Here is a 16,861-nt window from a genome sequence, read left to right as displayed (position 1 = left end):
ATATGATAGGAGGTGAAAGCGCCGGGCTCATGGTGGTCCATTTATGAATTTTCCCAGACTCTTTTTTTAATCACTGTTTGTTTAGAGGACCGCTGCTTTGGCGTGTTCCAGTCTTCTTCCCCTGTGAAATATGATTAGACCTGAAGTCAATGAATGACCTGACTTGCAATATATTATTTGAAAAGCAAGACTCCCAAGGGTCCTTTTAGGATTTCTTCATTTTATAGTTCGCTTAATGGGAAAGTAACATTTGAGACATTTCATGTGAAGATGAGCGCATTTGAGCTTGTATGCTGTGATCTTATTTGAGAACATTTTAGATTAGATCATCAGATGAACTCAACTCTTCATTCATCCAAAACCCCAAGGGAAAAGGCCATATAATCTTCTCTGGCCTGGTGACTAGCTACGGGCTTTCTTACTCTTGCCCCTCCCCAAGATGGAGTAATACAATCGCCGTGGACTTGATCATAGACTCCGACTCACACTCGCACTCGAATGAACACCCTAGCGCAACCATGAACAAGGACATGAACATGCCAGCCGTGTTCTCAGCCTCCACTGAAATCACAATCCTCTTCACAGGCTGGACAACCTCAACGACGACGCAATACATCTTCACGCTGACCTTTCTATTCATCCTCGCCATCTTCAACCGCTTCCTCGGCGCTCTCAAATTCCAACTCGAGAGATCCTGGTCCCAGAATACCTCCCCTCCAATCCTCCTTCTCGCCCCAGTAAATCCACGACAAAACATCCGAAAAGCAAAGCTCAGTCCTCTTCCAGACTACATGCGCGTACACGGGGACGAGGACGAGGAAGAGACTTTGCCAGTTTCAAATAACAATGAAACACGAAGCACGACAACGAGATCTCTCAAAAGGGATGGCCCTCGGAAGAGGATGTCATTGACATGCATGCTCCCGTCGTGGAAGGCCAGTGGAACGTGGAGTCTTCGGAAAGACGGGACACGTGCGTTGCTTGAATGTGTTAGGGCTTTGATTGGATATTTCTTGTGAGTGGTCACATCTGCGGCTGTCTGCATACTGTCTTTCGTAGAATGACTGACTAATTTTCGAAATCGAAGGATGTTATCCGTGATGACCTTCAACGTTGGCGTCTTCGTTGTTGTGGGTTTTGGCGTCCTGGTGGGTGAACTGCTTTTTGAGAGATTTTCTCAGGGAACTTCCGGCTGGCAGGAAGGGACTTGTCATGGTGGGTGATTCCACCGCGTGCTATGTGACGCGTGGTGTCTTATAGGGGCAGCTTGGTGGCCTTCCTATGTGTTGATTGAGAAGATGTCGAAGAGTCACCTACACAAATGGGAGCTCCGTGAGACGGCCTGTGTGTGGTTGGTCTGCGTCGTTCGTACTTCGGACGTAGCCTCGCGTTCTTTACGAGAATGGCTGTTGATGGCCTTTTCTAGCCGATGCCTATTGATCTCATACTTGACGGTACAAACCTCAGGCCTTTGTGTTTTCATCAAGGAACATTTGCGCGGCAACATATTCGATAGCTATAGCACAAATCCAGCCCAAAATTATTCCCCTATGGTTACGTACAGCACCTAAGTGTTTCAGCTAGGACTGGCCCAATATGTTTCACTCCGCTCAGCTAGCATCAGAACCAGAGATCGTCTTGAGATTGGTCAACCCAATGCGACTCATTACCTTCCAAGGTTGTTCTACCTGTATGATAGTATCGACACCAATCCTTGTGTCTCCAGTGGAATAGGAATCGAAGGCACAGCGGATCAATGATGATCCAGCACAACCCCTGTCTGCTGCACTGTCTTCCTTACACCGCACCTTTCCTTCACAGCCTAATAAAATATGTTCCCATCGCCTGGATCATTCCCTTATCCTTTGATTCACTCTATTTACAAGTAACATTCATTAATACTCCCAAAATGAGTTCGGAAACTCCCCAGGAATACTCAGTCGACGAGGAAATCCTTTACTTTTTCCGTAAGACTTCTGCGACTAAGTCATCTTGTGATGCTTATGCACAGGAGCTCGTGGGGGGATCTGTCGTCCCTGTTACGGTCCAAGGCGTTTGCAGCTATACCGTTTACGCGGGCCCTAATCACGAGTTCGTGGTTCAGTTTCGGTTGCAATCGCTAGGCCTGAGCACCAAAATGACCACTCTCGCCTGTGACATATATGGGTCTTTGGTTCCATCTGCCACTTTCCATGGCCAGATCGGAGAAGAGGGCGTCGATGGGAAAGAGCCCCTCTCCGTCTATGTGATGAGCCGAGTAAAAGGCATCAGTCACCTCGATTTCATCCTGGCTCATAATTTCCCGGAAGATTCCCTCGAGTATTGTACATGGCGGGAGAACTTGATGTCTGACATTGCGGGGTATGCTGGTCGCTGTTCTTCGCGATATTTATGCTAATATTTCCAGATTCCTTGGTTTGGCATGGAAGAATTCTTTCGATGTTAACCCATCAGATCGAGAAGCCATGTTTCAGAGATACGAGAAAGACCTGCGCCAACTTCTCGCTGCTCTGCCCAGTCGCTTCCGCCCCGTCATCCAACAATCCATTGATTCTCTGCCAGCTATTTTCTCACTTCCCATGGTCCTTGTTCATAAGGATTTTGGCGTCAATAATGTTATGGTTGACGCCGACGACAATCATCTAGTTGGAGTCATTGACTGGGCTGAAGCTGAAATCGGTCCTTTTGGGACGAACCTGCATTCCCTCCAGCAATTCATGAGCAAATATCGCCTCCGTGTGGGCTGGATTCGCCATGCAAACTATGAAACCTTGGACCGCATCTTTTGGGACGCCCTGTCCACAAGTGCCGGAGGTCTCGACCCCAAGACCATTCAAACAATCAAGGCGGCAAGAATTGTTGGTCTTCTACGGTCCCATGGATTCACGAGTCGTCTTGCTAATAAGCCGGAACCGGAGCCCATTCGTGATGATGAAAGTGGAGCTTACGAGATGCTGGGGCTAGATGGCTTGCTTATTAACCCAGCTACAAAGCTTGTGGATTGAATTTGCGTTCCTTAGTAGCCTGAAATTATGTTTTGCGATGGGAGAATCATCTGAATAAACGGATAGTCCATATAATTTCACTGAAATACCGTAAAAGCGCGCCAGAGGACAGCTAGAGCACACCGGCCTGGGCAAGAGCAATTTTCAGGTCATCGACGTTTTCCAACTTTGGGATCGGCTTCCCTGCGTTGAAGACTTTGTGATTACCCGAAGTCATGCCCGCATGGGTTTCATTAGCCGCGCAAACCCTTGGTTTTCCGTTGCATGATTCAAATCGCCAACCTGTGATACGGTACGGAGTTGCGTTTTTGACATGAGAAGTTTCCAGCATGACGGTGCCTTGATCAAGAATGAGCTCCGACATTGCTGGGCCCTCGCATCCTAGCACCTGAAGACCGATGATGTTCTGAAGATTGTTCCTTACGACATAATCCTGGAATTCAGGTAGGAAACCATGTCCCACCCCTGACAAGTCAGGAAGCGGGCCATCTTGAAGCTCGTAGGGACAAAATCCATTCTCAGTGACCGCATATATGTGCCCATGAATGTTCAGCGGGTCAAGAGTATCAATCTTGGTGGTTTGAGTCCATCGTAGAGTAGGATTCTCAAAGTTGGTACCGAGCATGACAGTGCTTTCGGGGATCTCAAAATGACCATGAATCAAATGGATCCCCAGAACATTCTGAGCATTGTGGCGAATGAACAGTGCGGCGAGATTGGTAACATGTTCGTCAGCAACGGCAGGCTGAGCGCCATCATCAGGGAGACTGTTGTATCTATGAAGCCAGTATTATTAGCTTTTATTTAATTCGGGGGGTATAATTATAGCAATCCACTCACAGAGCGCGACTTTCGTTGAGATCCTTGATCTGCAAAGCCTTGTCAAGGGCTGGAACAGAAGCAGCAGGGGCAACTAGAGCTGTCATGTTGAAAAAGGCAAGGTGGAGCCGGTAAAGCGTAGTATAGGATATATTCCACTTCTTGAGGTTGAACTTGAACTTTGTGTTCAGACTGAGAAACAAGCATCTATTTATGTTGGAAAGTTCGAGAGGAGATGTGCAAACCCGATGAGCCTAATCTCGCGAGTCTGCAACCATTGCTGGGCTTTGCCGTCCATTCCGGATGGATGGGGTCCAATCAGTAGGCTCATCACGCCATGACTTCAAGCCCACCTGCAGCAGATTAACTAACAGCTGCACCTGGCCACATGCGTACAACTTTGAGTGCGATGATGAGCGAATAGAGTCATAATCTGAAGCTGTACTGGCGCACTCGAGGACAGGGGAACAGGGTTCCCCTCACTGCTGACAACGCGCGAAAGCAAACACGACTTCCAAGGTTGCGTGGATGGTACTTAGATAAACAAATGATTGGTTGGATACGGTTTGTTACTCTCATTGATGAAGATAATGGATCACAGGTCTTATTGGCAAAGAGTTTCAAGGAAAGTAGATGTCGAGCAAAGCCGATCAGGGAAGGTTGGTCGACGGTTTGGGAGTCTAGAAGTTCATGGGTATATATGCTTGGCGTCCGGAATGAGATTGCTAAGCAGCTACAAGGTCCACGGGCCAGTACTCGTAAATGTACCTAGGTAGCTGGTGATAATTCATCCAGATGGAGCTGCTCGAGGCGAGGTATGTGCTTCAGCGCATCCTGTTTTTCCTCTTTGACTCGTTCGGAGATTCCCTTTTGTCACCCTACCTAGGTCTCTTCAACCTCCTTAACCAATTCACTTCGATGCTCTGAATACGAATACACATGCTATACCTGAATATCTTGCACCCCTGCACTGCTGACGTGTCCTTCCCCTCCCGTACTGCCATACTGTCTTTTACTGTCTTCTCCTCGCATGTTCTTTTAATCACAACCCCCTGCAGTTTCCACCAGTTAACGTGGCCCCCCTCCTAGGACTCAAAAGGGAGGGAGAAGAAGGGCCCAGGAGAATCGGAGTCAAGATGTGCTATAGTCTAGCGTTTATAGTTTTAGAATTATTAGGACAGGTATATTGGTTAGAGGTATTGGTTCGGCTAAATACTTGTATATGTGTACACTACAAATATAGGTAACCTTGGAAGGGAGAGAGGTCCACGGGTACGCAGCGGCATAGACGCCATGCGACAAAACTGAAGGGGGTTCGTGATCCGAGGGGGGTCCACGGTAGATGTGCCGCTGACACGCACCTCCAGGGCTACCTAGGTAGGTATCTAGGTAGGTGCCTATATAGGTATCACTCACTACATGTTATTCAGAATCGTGTTTGTTTCTGGAAGCTTGGTATTCTAGCCTTTTTACTTTTTACTTTTTTCTTTTTCCCCCTCAAGGACTTGTCATGGTAAATATCTCTCTGTAGATCAAATCATGATGCGCTATAACTTAATCCACACTTCGTCATATACCTAACTCCTTCAATAATGCCCATCGACATCGCCCAAACAATCCCGAGGTCATCTACCCTCAGTATAAACATGATCGACTTGCTGCTGTACCGGCCAATTCTCAAAATCTGGTCTGCAAACCGTCGACCCTATTCAAAGCAATATTACTACAAATCTATGTCCAACCCAAATTCCTTCCATTCCTCTGACACGACATACCTGGAGAAAGCGGAACCATAATCGCCCAGACCTCCCGACAACTGCAATCAACTCCATTGAGATGCGAGCACTTCGCCAGCGGACGTCCAGCCTTGGGAATTCTCTTCATCGGTCGGTCGTAGTGTGCGCATTTGGACGAGCGGTGGCCTCGAATACAGGATTCACTTTTGTATGGTCTGTAAGTATGATTCTACGATCTCTATAGGTCCAAGGCAGGAGATATCTCACCAAGACCATTTATCACCTTGGGAGTCGAATGGCATATCTCTGAATTTGTGCTTCGAATATAGCTAGTCCCAATGGAAAAGGATTGTGCCAATGTCTATGCCTCGAAATGAGGGGATATGGATCTATTCATTGAGTAAATACTGTCTACAGACTATGTACATATGTATATATATAGGCTACTTGCGCAAATGTGCTCAAATCAGCGCCGGGAGGATCGACCGCTATATAGCCTTTTCTGGCTGATCTGTGGAGATCTACGACGTTGTAGATCCCAGGTTGCATGTCGAGATGCTTAGATCCAGAATTATTTTCAAAGAATAATGAAATTACAAAATAAAATGGGTGCTATAGGACAAAGCTATGGCACACCGATTCCACATGCAAACCGCAAAGATAGTTCGAATCATACTCCTGACCCCTGCGCTTTTGAAGGCAAGCAATACGAAACACTCCATCTAACTCCAGATCATAGGTATCATGAGAGGCACGTGCGGCGTAATCTGAAAGGACATCAAAGAAAAAGCAGATATCGCCGTACTTAAATCAACAGATTCTCCACGCTGCTCGGCATCTTGCCTCCGGCAATAGCGCTGTCCCCCAATGAGAGAGTCGACATTTTGCGGTCTGTACTGGGGCGGGACATGTCTTCGGTTTTAGTACAGATCCAGGTCGATGCGTACATATTTACCCTAGAATAGCTGTATAAGCTTCGTCCGTAACAGTTAAGAATAAGACTCCAAAACTCACCGGTCAATACATGTACCTGGGAAACGAGCTCCCACGCGACGAGCAGAGAAGCCGTTTTCCTCAAAGTGCTTGATGTACCAAGGATCAATACTGGCGGAACGGAGGAGAATGCGACCGCCCTTCTTCAAGGCTTTGTTGAAAGTTCGGGCTTGGTTAGGGGCTGAATCCCCTTCGGGATCAAACCAGTCCATTGAGTCCATGACCTGAGATATACAATTAGCATTAAAAGTGCGGCCGAGAGGTATTTTGATCCTTACCACGGCGATAGTCAGGGTTCCTGGGGTGATTCGGTTGATCACCTCGTTGATCTCATCAGTGTGGATACGAAGTCCATCAAATGCACCAGGCGTGGAAAGTCGGACGTGTGCTTGGGGTGAAAGATAGGTGGGGTGGCATCTATGACGGCAGTTAGCATATATAATTGAAAGGCGTAAAAAAAGGAAGAAAGGAACGAACCTCCGTGAGAATTTGCCTTGAACGCAAAGGAAGTAGAAATAGTTGTCATTGCTGATCAGAGTCTCGTTGACCATAGGGTCAAGAGTGTTGACAACGTATTCCCAAATTGACCGGCCGCTGACGTCCTTGGCCTTTTTCATATCTTCCGTCAAGCCGTTGCGGCGGAAGAAGTCGTCGACAATCATATTCCGCTGGTTGCGCGGCACGCCGGCGGCCTTCCAGGCGAACCATTCGGTGCTCACAATAGCCCAGTGGAGTGGTCGGCTCATTAGCACACTTCGAATGCGAGGCCAGATTTCGCGCTGCTCTGCGATAGTTTGTGCTTCACACAGCTTGCGAACTTCACCCTGGAGTCCGAAGATATTGAAGAGCCATCGCACCATGCGAATGGCGTGGCGAGATCCACCGGTCTCATACAGACCATGGCCAGATGTCGAGGTGAAGGTCTGGCTGTGCTCAAGCCAGTACTGGAAAGCCTGGCTGGACAGATGAGGGCTGAGTTTGGAGATTAGCAGTTCACGGAACTGTGCGTGCTTGCCATCACCGAAGATCTTCCACATATCCCGGTGACCCAATGCTGAATAACAGGCAACCTTCAGCTCGAGAAGATGGTTCTGGTTGGGGTTCAAGTCCACAGCGTGCACCCGGCGGGGGTTCTTTTGCAGATAGTCAAGAATGTTGTCACCAGCGCTGGTGATGGCCAGGATCACGTCGTCTTTGCCGATATTCAGGAGACGGTGGTCAACTCGTGGGTCTTCCCATGTGAATGCGTAGATATACTCGTTCTGGAATTGAGTATGCTTGGGCAGCATGTCGTTGTAATGAATGCGGTAGTGGTGGTTCTGGTAAAAGGATGATGGAAGCGGCAGGTTTGCACTCAGGTTAATCACAGCAGACTCATATGCCTTGGAGCGAATCTCGTTTGTGCTCTTCACCACTGCATCATCCATCTCCTGCTTGTGATTGGCAGGAAGCAGGTAAGGAGACTCAGTAAAAGACGCATTCAGCTTCTCAATGGATTGACTTGATGGAGTAGCTTCGATTTCCTTCGGGCAACCGACAAATATGTAGTAGGGAATGCCGCCAAGCAGATAGTTCCGTTCGCTGGCAGAGATGACAGTACCAAACTTGTATTCCAGGTAGTCGCGTCGGGCGGCTTCAAGGCTGACGCGGTCAAAGTCGAACCAGGCTCTCCAGAATACACGTCCAAGCCAGTTGACATGGCGGTTGAAGGCACCGCCAGTATAGTTGCGGCAGGACACATCCACGATGCTTTGGACTAGATCTGAATGAGTGATGTGCGTGCAGAGATTCGAGGTATTGCTTACCGTAAAAGTCACATACACCCAACATTCCAGTGGACTTCAGGCGGGAGGTCAACGAGTCGACGACGCTGTAATAGTCTGGAAAAAAGTCAATATCAATTGTCTTTCACGGGTCTTAAACACTCACCAGGGATCATTGATAGACTGTAACTCATAGTAACCAAGTCCACGCCACCACTTGCTTCATTCGTAGACCGCGGGTTGAGCTCCTTCTCGGGTAGTTGGAAAGACCGGGCATCCTGGCAGAGAACAGTGACATTCTTCCACCCAAGACGCTCGAAGCGCTCGCGGGCGACTTCGCAAAGGGACGGGGAGAGGTCGACCAAGTAAACGTGTTTGAAGAACTTGTCCACCGGAAGAAAAGCCGCCATAGCTTCGATGTTGTATCTGTCACAAGTCAGATGTTCTGTCTGTATCACTTCGGGGAACCCCTTGTGCCTACCCAGTACCGCCACCGACCTGGAATACATTAGCGCTAGCTCAGGAAGGCAGCAAGCCAATACTCACATCCACCCAGACAGCCTTTCCAGACTTGACTTCCTTGTTGGTAACCTTGTACTTCATCTGTGCGGCCACAAGACCAAGCATGTCCTCGCGACCACAGAGCAGACGACGACGAGTGGCATCGTAAATTGCGGCCTGATATGGTCAGCTTCAAGCCATATCCAAGCTCGTGGTCACTTGATCGCACCTGAGTCTTGTAGAAGCTCTCCAACGCATCCTGCTGGCCCCCGGCCTTCTTATCGTGCGGTTTGAGGAAGTTCGCCCAGATGAATTTCAAGTAAGGGCCAACTCCAGTGTTGGCGACTTTGATCTGCTGAGAGGAGACGAACAGAACCAGACCGACCAAGGCAAAAACCAGTACGGCGGCTGCACCAATGTAGACGTGCATCAGATCCATGTTCAATATGTAGAGAGTGATGCAATGAACGGAGAGTGAGAGAAGCGACCGTGAGATTCAAATACAAATTGAATTGGGTTCAATTGACCACATGCCCCCTCACGAGGAGACGGCAGCGTGTACCTTGTCCTATCAGGGCGACACATGGGGGGTGTGCAGACGATAAGAGAGAGTGGAGGGGCACGGGGAGGTACAATGGACATGGACTACACGTATACTCAACGTACATTAATGAAGTAACTTGTACCTGGTCCACTATCATCCACTATCATTCCTTTGAATCGAAGTAGTCGATCATCCCAAAGCAGCATGAAGCGAACTAAATCCACAGCGAATCCATTGCGATGCAACTCTAAGGACAATTGGGTTCCTGCAGTAGTGGAGTTTCCACGGTTCCCCTAAATATCTGGGCCACTCACAGCCAAGTCACTTCCCATGTGGTTCCCCCAAAGTCTTGGCACGGCCCGTTAAGGTCCCGTCGACCTGACCCGTGGGGCCTACGGTGCCCCCAATAGGGCCGCCACCAAGGCCAATCTTTAGGGCCCACGGGCGCCCAATCAACTCCTTGCTTGCTAGCACACGGGGAGTTCCCCAGATTTGACGGGATCTCAGTGTCACCCCATAATTGAGTATAAAGTAGATCCCGGAGGATTTCGCGATTATGTACTCCGTACTCTGCACTCCGTACCTAGGTACCTACGACATACAACATAGGTAACATCCAGAGCATTTGTCAATTCTGTTTGGGCACAGTCGCTAACATATCCTCGCAAGGCAAGCTAGCTAAACTCAAAACACAAGCCCATGTGAAGCTGAAGCTGAAGCGCAACTTCGGTATGGCCCCATCGTCTAGCGACAATGAGAGGACTTTCCATTGCATTGTCCTCAATGTCAGCTTTGATGCGGGCGTCCGCGACCAACCGCAACACCATTGCGCAGTTCCCCTCCGATGCCGAAAGTGCTGTCCGGCCTGGATTATCAACGCTGTTGACCTTAACATGACGATGCCGAAGGATTCTGTCGACTACTGTAATATAGCCTCTGCGTATAGCCATCGACAGCGCTGCTCCTCCCCACTTGTTCCTTATCTTGACGTCTAGTCTCTCACCCTGGGCAAGAAGCAATAACGCGATTTCCATATGGTCCTGCTCAATGGAAAATAACAGCGGCGGCTCGTAGATACCCCATCCATGGTTGAAAATAACTTTTGGATACTGGAGCACAGTATAGGGTCCTCTTGGATACCGATGGAATCAACTCGCATATCTGGTCTTGTGAAAAGCAGATCAGTGACGGTTGGGTCTCCTCTCTCAACTGCCCAACTGAGTGCTGTCCGATTCTGGTGATCGGTGATGTTTGGATCAAGCTGTCTCGTCCAAATGAGAGACCTTAGAACGGGAACGCTTGTCCCATCAATTTCCTGATGGCCTAGCAACACCGCCACTGCTTCCAAGTGTCCATGCCCAGCCGCTAAATGCAAGGGAGTCCGGTCATAGTCATCTCTGATCTGAATGAAGGCAGCTCAGGCACATTCTGGGGGAAAGGCCACCGTTTTGAGGCTGCTTCTGGTGACAACTCATCGCTCAGAGCCTTCATATACATATCGAAGAGATATTTGTTCATCTTTTTTGTGGATTCCCATTGTCCGACTGGGATCCAGCCGCTGTCGTCAGTGCGGAGTTGGCCCTTGACAATATCCCACAAATATACTGTGTCTTGGTAGTGTTGGACCTGCGCCTCGTGCCTTTGAAGATCATCTTCGGTAAACTCGAATGGACAGCTTCCTGGGAGCCCCATATTTTCCCAGTCGTGGAAAAGTCGAGTAAGAGTGTTTCGTAGAGGAACCATGGAGCCATTTGAGAACAACTGGCAGCAAGTGAAAGGCTCCCACAGTCGGCGGTCCATCTTCATTGCGTCGTAGATAGGCTTGTTGTATGCAAGGCAAGACATCTCATAATATTTAGATTGGGCCGCTAATGCCTGCTCCTCAGCAGCCTTTTCCTTTTGGTCTGGATTTAGCTCTTCGAAATTTTCCGGTAAAGAGGGTATTTCAGTTCCCGCACTGTAGTTTTTGGGTGGCCGAATGAATTCAGGGAACTGTGCCTGAATAAACAAGGGAGCGGCTTGCGCTGACTGCCAGTCAATCACGCCTTCGATTGTAGTTGGATCATCGGAGGAGACATAAATATTTCCAAGGTGCAAGTCGGTATGCCAAATTACCGAACCTGCTCCTTCTAGCACTCGCGGATCGCCTGACAGGACCGGCAGAACCAGCATTGCCTTCCGCAAGAGATCACAATATTCATGAACAGACTGACTATCATTGAACCGATTTAGATGGCGGTGTACTTCGTCCCTGTCGTCTGCAGCTCGGGCTAATTCTCGATGTGGTAAAGAGAGCGCGAAATCCAAGATTGAAGTCCCTAACAGTGTCAGAAGTTAAGCATAAGAAGTATACCGTAAAACCCACAAGGCCCAACATCTGGTTGGCTGCAAAGCTTATGATATACAGCTCGGTTGCACGAAGGTCCAACGCAGAATGCGCCAGTCGGGTCCAGATCCGATGGGAGTGTATGACGTGAATAATCAGACGACAAAGAATCCCGCAAAAAGAGGCTTCCATACGCTGGTAGTTTCAGGCTCTCAAGCTCCGTCTCCATCTTCACGATTCCGTCGATTACTTTATAGCGTTCCAGAGTGTTCATGGTCCCCCATCTTTCTGCAAGTGCAATTCCACGGATCTTCTCCATGATAATATATTCAGCGCCAACTGGATTTGTAGGATCGGAACTCCACGCATACACTTCCGGGACTCGAATCGACAAATGGGACCGTACTAGACAGTCAAAATATAAGCAGGTGGGCAATAGGTGAAACTTGGAGAACGTACAAAACTTCAAAGTCGCTACTTCAGACGCCGTTGTCAGTAACGGTGTCCCAGCATTTGGACAAGGAATTTTCGCGATAACCTCATTGCCATCATCCATTGTGAGAAGGAAAGCCTTGTTGAAGTTTCCCTCTAGTTTGACAATGTGTACGCACTTTGTTCCAGGACCAAAGAGTGCGGCAGCTTGAGAGCAAAGATTGGAGACATTGAAATTCACATAACGCTGCTTCTGTTGGTGCTCCTCATTGATCAACCAGCGGCCGGAGGTATATCTGAAAAGGTCGTCCTGGTCGCGCGTGTCGACGCCTGCCATTCATCAGCACTTCTGTACATAGCCCATAGCAAACATAAAGAAACAGATAGACAGACTAATATCTCTCATTGTCGGCCTTTTCCTATGTACTGTCGTCTGCAAGGCGCGGTTCAAATTCGTGAAGAAAAACCGAACACCAGTCAACCTAGAGCGGATAGGGCGTTGCAACGAACAAAAGAGCGACGACTTCCACATGATCTATAGAGCATGCTATCTGCTGTGACACTGCTAACAGAGGATCGAAAAGTTAACCCGGAAATGGACAGTAAATTGCGACGTCAACGACGTATATTCGATACTCAATCTGATTACCAAGGGTGAAGGGGTAAAGGTGCTCACGAAATAGATCTCGAGGTGCTGCTTGAAGTTGAGACGCGGAAGAAAGAAACTCCTAACGCTGGAAGCTATGCAGAGGTGAATGAACTGTAATAGAAATGAAAGGGGGGGTGGAAGCACAAGGTGCGACGTATATGCCGGTGTTGTTGGCCGGCTAAACAAACCGCATACAGAAATGTACCGATCTTACCATGGTGTTCAAAAACTAACCTGAAGCAGGAATTCACAGGTCCTCGTGGTCCTCGCTTTACATAGTAAAAAAATGTGCATTTTGATCAGAGAAAATCATATGTTTCTGTCAAATTAAGTATTAGTGTACTCGATATATTGATATATATCCTTTTTAACCTTGACGCGCGCGTTTCTGGCCCCTTCCACATCTATATGCACGTCTTAGGACTCGGTGCGCTAGTAATTCTAGAACCCGATATGCTCTAGAATCTCAATCAGGACTTTCTCGTTCTCATTTCGGCAGTTTTGAATGGCTTGATCGGTTTGTCTCCTTAGAATGTCTGAATTTGTCACGCGCCAGGGCAGGATAGAACTAAGCAGGGCATCGACATTAGCGACAATGTCAATCCCTGAGATTGTCATCGGGCGCCTGCAACCCTCATTCTGAAGGGCGTCTTCCCAGGCCTTCGCAACTTTCCACTGAACTCCCTCGCCGTCTTGCTGGTCATCGGGGAGAGGGTCTGGGAAGCCGTGTAACTTGGCTTCCTTTAGGGCCCTTTCTTCACGGGCCTCAATACCGGGCCAGCCCCCAAACTTGCCGCCAAATCCACTAAAGGAGCAAAGGAACTCGTGTGAAGGATGGAGAACGCACGAAAAGTCGTAGTCAATTAATCCTGTGATGCGACCTGAGGAAATGTCGAATAACAGGTTGTTGGGTGCTGATAGAAAACATCGATAAGAACAAGCGTTTGGGTTCGGGAGGTGAAAGGGGAAAATGCTTACTAAAGTCTGCGTGGATTATTGCCTTGTCGTCGTGCGATTCAAGCTGCTTGAAATACTCCGGGAGCCCTCGCTCTATAAAGGCCTCGAGTCGGTCCCGGACGCCATTCTCATGCCAGCCCCGGATATAAGAATTCTCGTCGGTTTTCTTCAGAGCTTGCTTGAGCTGTGCTTCAAACGCAGCCTCGTACGAGAGCCAGGGACCAGTACTGGTGGTGGTCATTGGTGCACTGATTATGTTGTTCTCGTTATCAAAGGTCAGTCCTCCAAATTTAGTAATAGAGGCGGGCAGCGGGAAGTCCTGAAGGCCTTTGAGGACCTTTGCGACCTGTGCAAATATTTCTTTCTTCTCCTCGAGTTCCATGTTATCTAGTTTTTCGTCTAGAGGAACGCCTGGCATGAGCTCCTGGAGGATCCAACCTTGCTGTGGCTCCCCTTTTTTAGATGTGGCTCCAGCCCAGCCATACAGGCGAGGCACAACGTTGGGTTCGAAATTTGGTTCTAGTGCAGCCGCAGCTAGAGTCATCATAGCAACCTCATTCTCGACACGGTTGGCTGCTCCTATGGATGTAGCATCAGAGTTTGTCAGACGAAGGATCAGATCACTAGTGCCGGAAGGAATAGCCACACAACCGGGCTTGTTCTGACAGGCCCCATTCTCTTTGTCGAGTGGAGCCGGCAGAGAGACGCGATACACAAAATTATTGTACTTAAAGGGGCACTCAGGATCATACGAAATTGGTTCAACCAGGGTATTTGCCTAGTGAGCCTCTTTAGCAGGGTTCATAACTCATTTTATCTTCAGGCACATACTGGCAGACCGAACGTTCTCTGCAATAAGCCATGATTGCCATTAATAAAATTAAGGCGGGCCTGATAATTGGAATGGTTGTGGTTCATATCGTGTTATTCGGTGAAAAATGATATTTGTTGGGAAAGCCCTTGTTTGGCGGAGTTAGATTGAAGTAATGATGTGCTTTGGCCTGTTTTATTATAAGCTCCTACTGCACCCACGTGATGAAGAACGCCATACCCTGAAAGAGCAAACTTCAGTGTTGTCCGTTAGTGACGATAGTCTACTTATAAGGAATATCATGAACCTGAAACCCGAAGGCATCGAGGCAAAAGGGACGCTCTTTATAGAGGCCGCATAACAAATAAGCGCTCAGTTTGCCACTCAAGATCAGGCACCCATAGAGAATGGGATGATCTCAACATACAAAACTACACAAATGCAGACTTTAATCGTGAACTACGTACATTGGTGGTAACCATTCACTATACTTAACGCCATTTTCCATTGCTCAGACGCCAGACCCATGGGAATCTACCTAGGCAGATATTTAGAGATTGTAATGTTCAAAGAAAGATCCATAATACATAATAGACGGCCACGAAAATCTATTCGTCATCGCTCATGCGAGTATCCTCATCGGCTGGCTTTTCTGTCTCCTCATTCTCCAACGGTTGCTCCTCTTCCTGAGCAACGGGCTCGGGTGGCATATTGCTTGCAAACTTCGGATCGATACGTAGACGGGTCAAAGCACGCTTGTAGATTTCGGCCTCGTTGGGGTCACGCATGACTATCTGCATCTGATCAATGCGTTCCTCAATCTCTTCCTGTTGGGTGGAAGTTGGAGCAAGACCGGCCTGGGCGATAGTGCGGGCACGCTCCGGCTTGAGGCGGGCCTTGCCTGAGATTGGATAGTAGTAGGCGGCTAACTGTCTGGTGTCGCCATTCTTGGGTTCGAAGAGCGTCAAGGCGATGTCCTTTTGCTCGGTGTTGAAAACCTGAGCACTGGTGGCGTAAGTGCGAATGCGATCATAACGGTGGAACTTATTGCCATCGGCGCTCTCGTTGGTGTAGAGGTCTTCGCTGTCTCGGTCTGGATTGGACAGGTTCATGCTTGCGTCAATGTTCTTAACAGATTGGGGCTTCTCTGGAAGGAAGAGCTGGTAGTCATAAGGGACTGGGCCCGGGTGGGCATAGAGAGCAGGGTTCGTGTTGTGAAGATGCACTTTAGATTCATGCTCCACGCAAACGCGCTGCTCGGGCGCGACTGGGGTCAGGATACCAACGTCAATACGCTTGTCCCGCTTGCCTGCGACAGCTGCCAAAGGCGCCTTATCAAATTTGAACTGAAGGTAACCACCAGGGTCTGGGAATCCTTCCAGGTCAGGCATCACGGGGAAGAAACCGACTGGCTTCAGCTTCGGGTTCTCAGGGTGAACGGGATTAGCCCAGGCATTAAGTTCTGCCTTTGTTGGGGGCAGACCACGGATGTGGCTATCAGTGTCTTCTCCAGAGTGCTTGCTCTGAGGGTAGGCGATATCGAATCCTTTTTGGATGAATTTCTTAACATGTTTCGGATCATCCACGGGAGGCTTCCCTTTCTTCGCAGTGCGTGCTTGTGGTTTAACGGGTGCAGGGCGCGATCCATCTCCGGCACTGCGGTCGACACCGATATGTTGTGTACGGCGGAGGAAACTGACATTGGTATTTCTGGGAGCAGGATTTCGGAGTTGCTCAATAGTCATGAGAAGGGGAAGGTCAGCGGGGTCCATGGGCTGAGGATTCTCGGGTGCCATAATAGCTAGTGAAAATGTTAGTTGCAGCAATGCAATTATAGGGGATTCTGCGTTGACATACCACTCTCGTCGCCCAAATGTAACCCCGGAATACCGACAAGGTCAATTGGCATTCCACCTTCGGCATCGACTTCAATGTTGGGCTCCTCACGGCGTGCCAGGCTTGAGGCAAAACCGGGGGTGAGGAAGCGACTCAAGCCCTCGTGCGGGATATCAAGGAACTTCGGGGGCATATCTGGGGGAGGGAGATCATTGCGATAGCGGAGGGACGCAATGTACTCCTGGTGAAAGCCACCTGATGACTGACCCTCCTTAGATTTGGAAGACATATTCCCGTCTTATTTGCTCGCGCGATTGACTGGGGGGTTAATTGCACATTAGCAACTTGGCGTACGTTGGACCGAGTGGGACGGAAGCTCACTGTAATGGACTGCAATAGACTGAGATGAGTTGGAATATTGTCACCTCAACTTTGGCAGACAAAAATGGTAGTGCAACTACAGTAGCCAGTTAGTATGAGAGCTTAGTT

General features: G+C 48.8%; 8 protein-coding genes across 8 annotated transcripts; 3 read left to right on the top strand and 5 right to left on the bottom strand.

The window, feature by feature from the left end:
• Positions 1–518: 518 nt before the first annotated feature.
• Positions 519–1,223, top strand: N7525_004244 (copper transporter family protein; the record flags this gene model as incomplete). Its single annotated transcript, XM_061212961.1, has 2 exons — positions 519–1,015; positions 1,088–1,223. The coding sequence occupies 2 exons, from the start codon at positions 519–521 to the stop codon at positions 1,221–1,223; spliced, it is 633 nt and encodes a 210-aa protein (XP_061069982.1).
• Positions 1,224–1,909: 686 nt separating this feature from the next.
• On the top strand, positions 1,910–3,005 carry N7525_004243 (phosphotransferase family protein; the record flags this gene model as incomplete). Its single annotated transcript, XM_002565981.1, has 2 exons — positions 1,910–2,361; positions 2,408–3,005. 2 exons carry the CDS (start codon positions 1,910–1,912, stop codon positions 3,003–3,005), a joined length of 1,050 nt encoding a protein of 349 aa, XP_002566027.1.
• A 112-nt stretch (positions 3,006–3,117) lies between these two features.
• N7525_004242 (uncharacterized protein) lies at positions 3,118–3,931 on the bottom strand (the record flags this gene model as incomplete). The annotated part of the gene is made up of 2 exons (XM_002565982.2): positions 3,118–3,781; positions 3,846–3,931. 2 exons carry the CDS (start codon positions 3,929–3,931, stop codon positions 3,118–3,120), a joined length of 750 nt encoding a protein of 249 aa, XP_002566028.1.
• Positions 3,932–6,365: 2,434 nt separating this feature from the next.
• On the bottom strand, positions 6,366–9,256 carry N7525_004241 (class I SAM-dependent methyltransferase; the record flags this gene model as incomplete). Its single annotated transcript, XM_061212960.1, has 9 exons — positions 6,366–6,516; positions 6,575–6,777; positions 6,832–6,970; positions 7,031–8,309; positions 8,359–8,433; positions 8,483–8,742; positions 8,798–8,814; positions 8,863–8,994; positions 9,047–9,256. The coding sequence occupies 9 exons, from the start codon at positions 9,254–9,256 to the stop codon at positions 6,366–6,368; spliced, it is 2,466 nt and encodes an 821-aa protein (XP_061069981.1).
• Positions 9,257–10,092: 836 nt separating this feature from the next.
• N7525_004240 (uncharacterized protein) lies at positions 10,093–10,356 on the top strand (the record flags this gene model as incomplete). Its single annotated transcript, XM_061212959.1, has 1 exon — positions 10,093–10,356. One exon carries the CDS (start codon positions 10,093–10,095, stop codon positions 10,354–10,356), a length of 264 nt encoding a protein of 87 aa, XP_061069980.1.
• Positions 10,357–10,726: 370 nt separating this feature from the next.
• On the bottom strand, positions 10,727–12,456 carry N7525_004239 (uncharacterized protein; the record flags this gene model as incomplete). Its single annotated transcript, XM_061212958.1, has 3 exons — positions 10,727–11,679; positions 11,727–12,092; positions 12,147–12,456. The coding sequence occupies 3 exons, from the start codon at positions 12,454–12,456 to the stop codon at positions 10,727–10,729; spliced, it is 1,629 nt and encodes a 542-aa protein (XP_061069979.1).
• Positions 12,457–13,209: 753 nt separating this feature from the next.
• N7525_004238 (phosphotransferase family protein) lies at positions 13,210–14,643 on the bottom strand (the record flags this gene model as incomplete). Its single annotated transcript, XM_002565986.1, has 3 exons — positions 13,210–13,682; positions 13,747–14,503; positions 14,557–14,643. 3 exons carry the CDS (start codon positions 14,641–14,643, stop codon positions 13,210–13,212), a joined length of 1,317 nt encoding a protein of 438 aa, XP_002566032.1.
• A 501-nt stretch (positions 14,644–15,144) lies between these two features.
• On the bottom strand, positions 15,145–16,661 carry N7525_004237 (uncharacterized protein; the record flags this gene model as incomplete). The annotated part of the gene is made up of 2 exons (XM_002565987.1): positions 15,145–16,337; positions 16,394–16,661. 2 exons carry the CDS (start codon positions 16,659–16,661, stop codon positions 15,145–15,147), a joined length of 1,461 nt encoding a protein of 486 aa, XP_002566033.1.
• Between the last annotated feature and the right edge of the window lie 200 nt (positions 16,662–16,861).

Source organism: Penicillium rubens, assembly GCF_028828025.1.
Source record: "Penicillium rubens strain IBT 27055 chromosome Unknown utg000002l_segment0_segment0, whole genome shotgun sequence".
NCBI lineage: Eukaryota > Fungi > Ascomycota > Eurotiomycetes > Eurotiales > Aspergillaceae > Penicillium > Penicillium rubens.
Note: the sequence above shows the minus strand (reverse complement) of the source record. Positions and strands in the feature narration are given on the sequence as shown.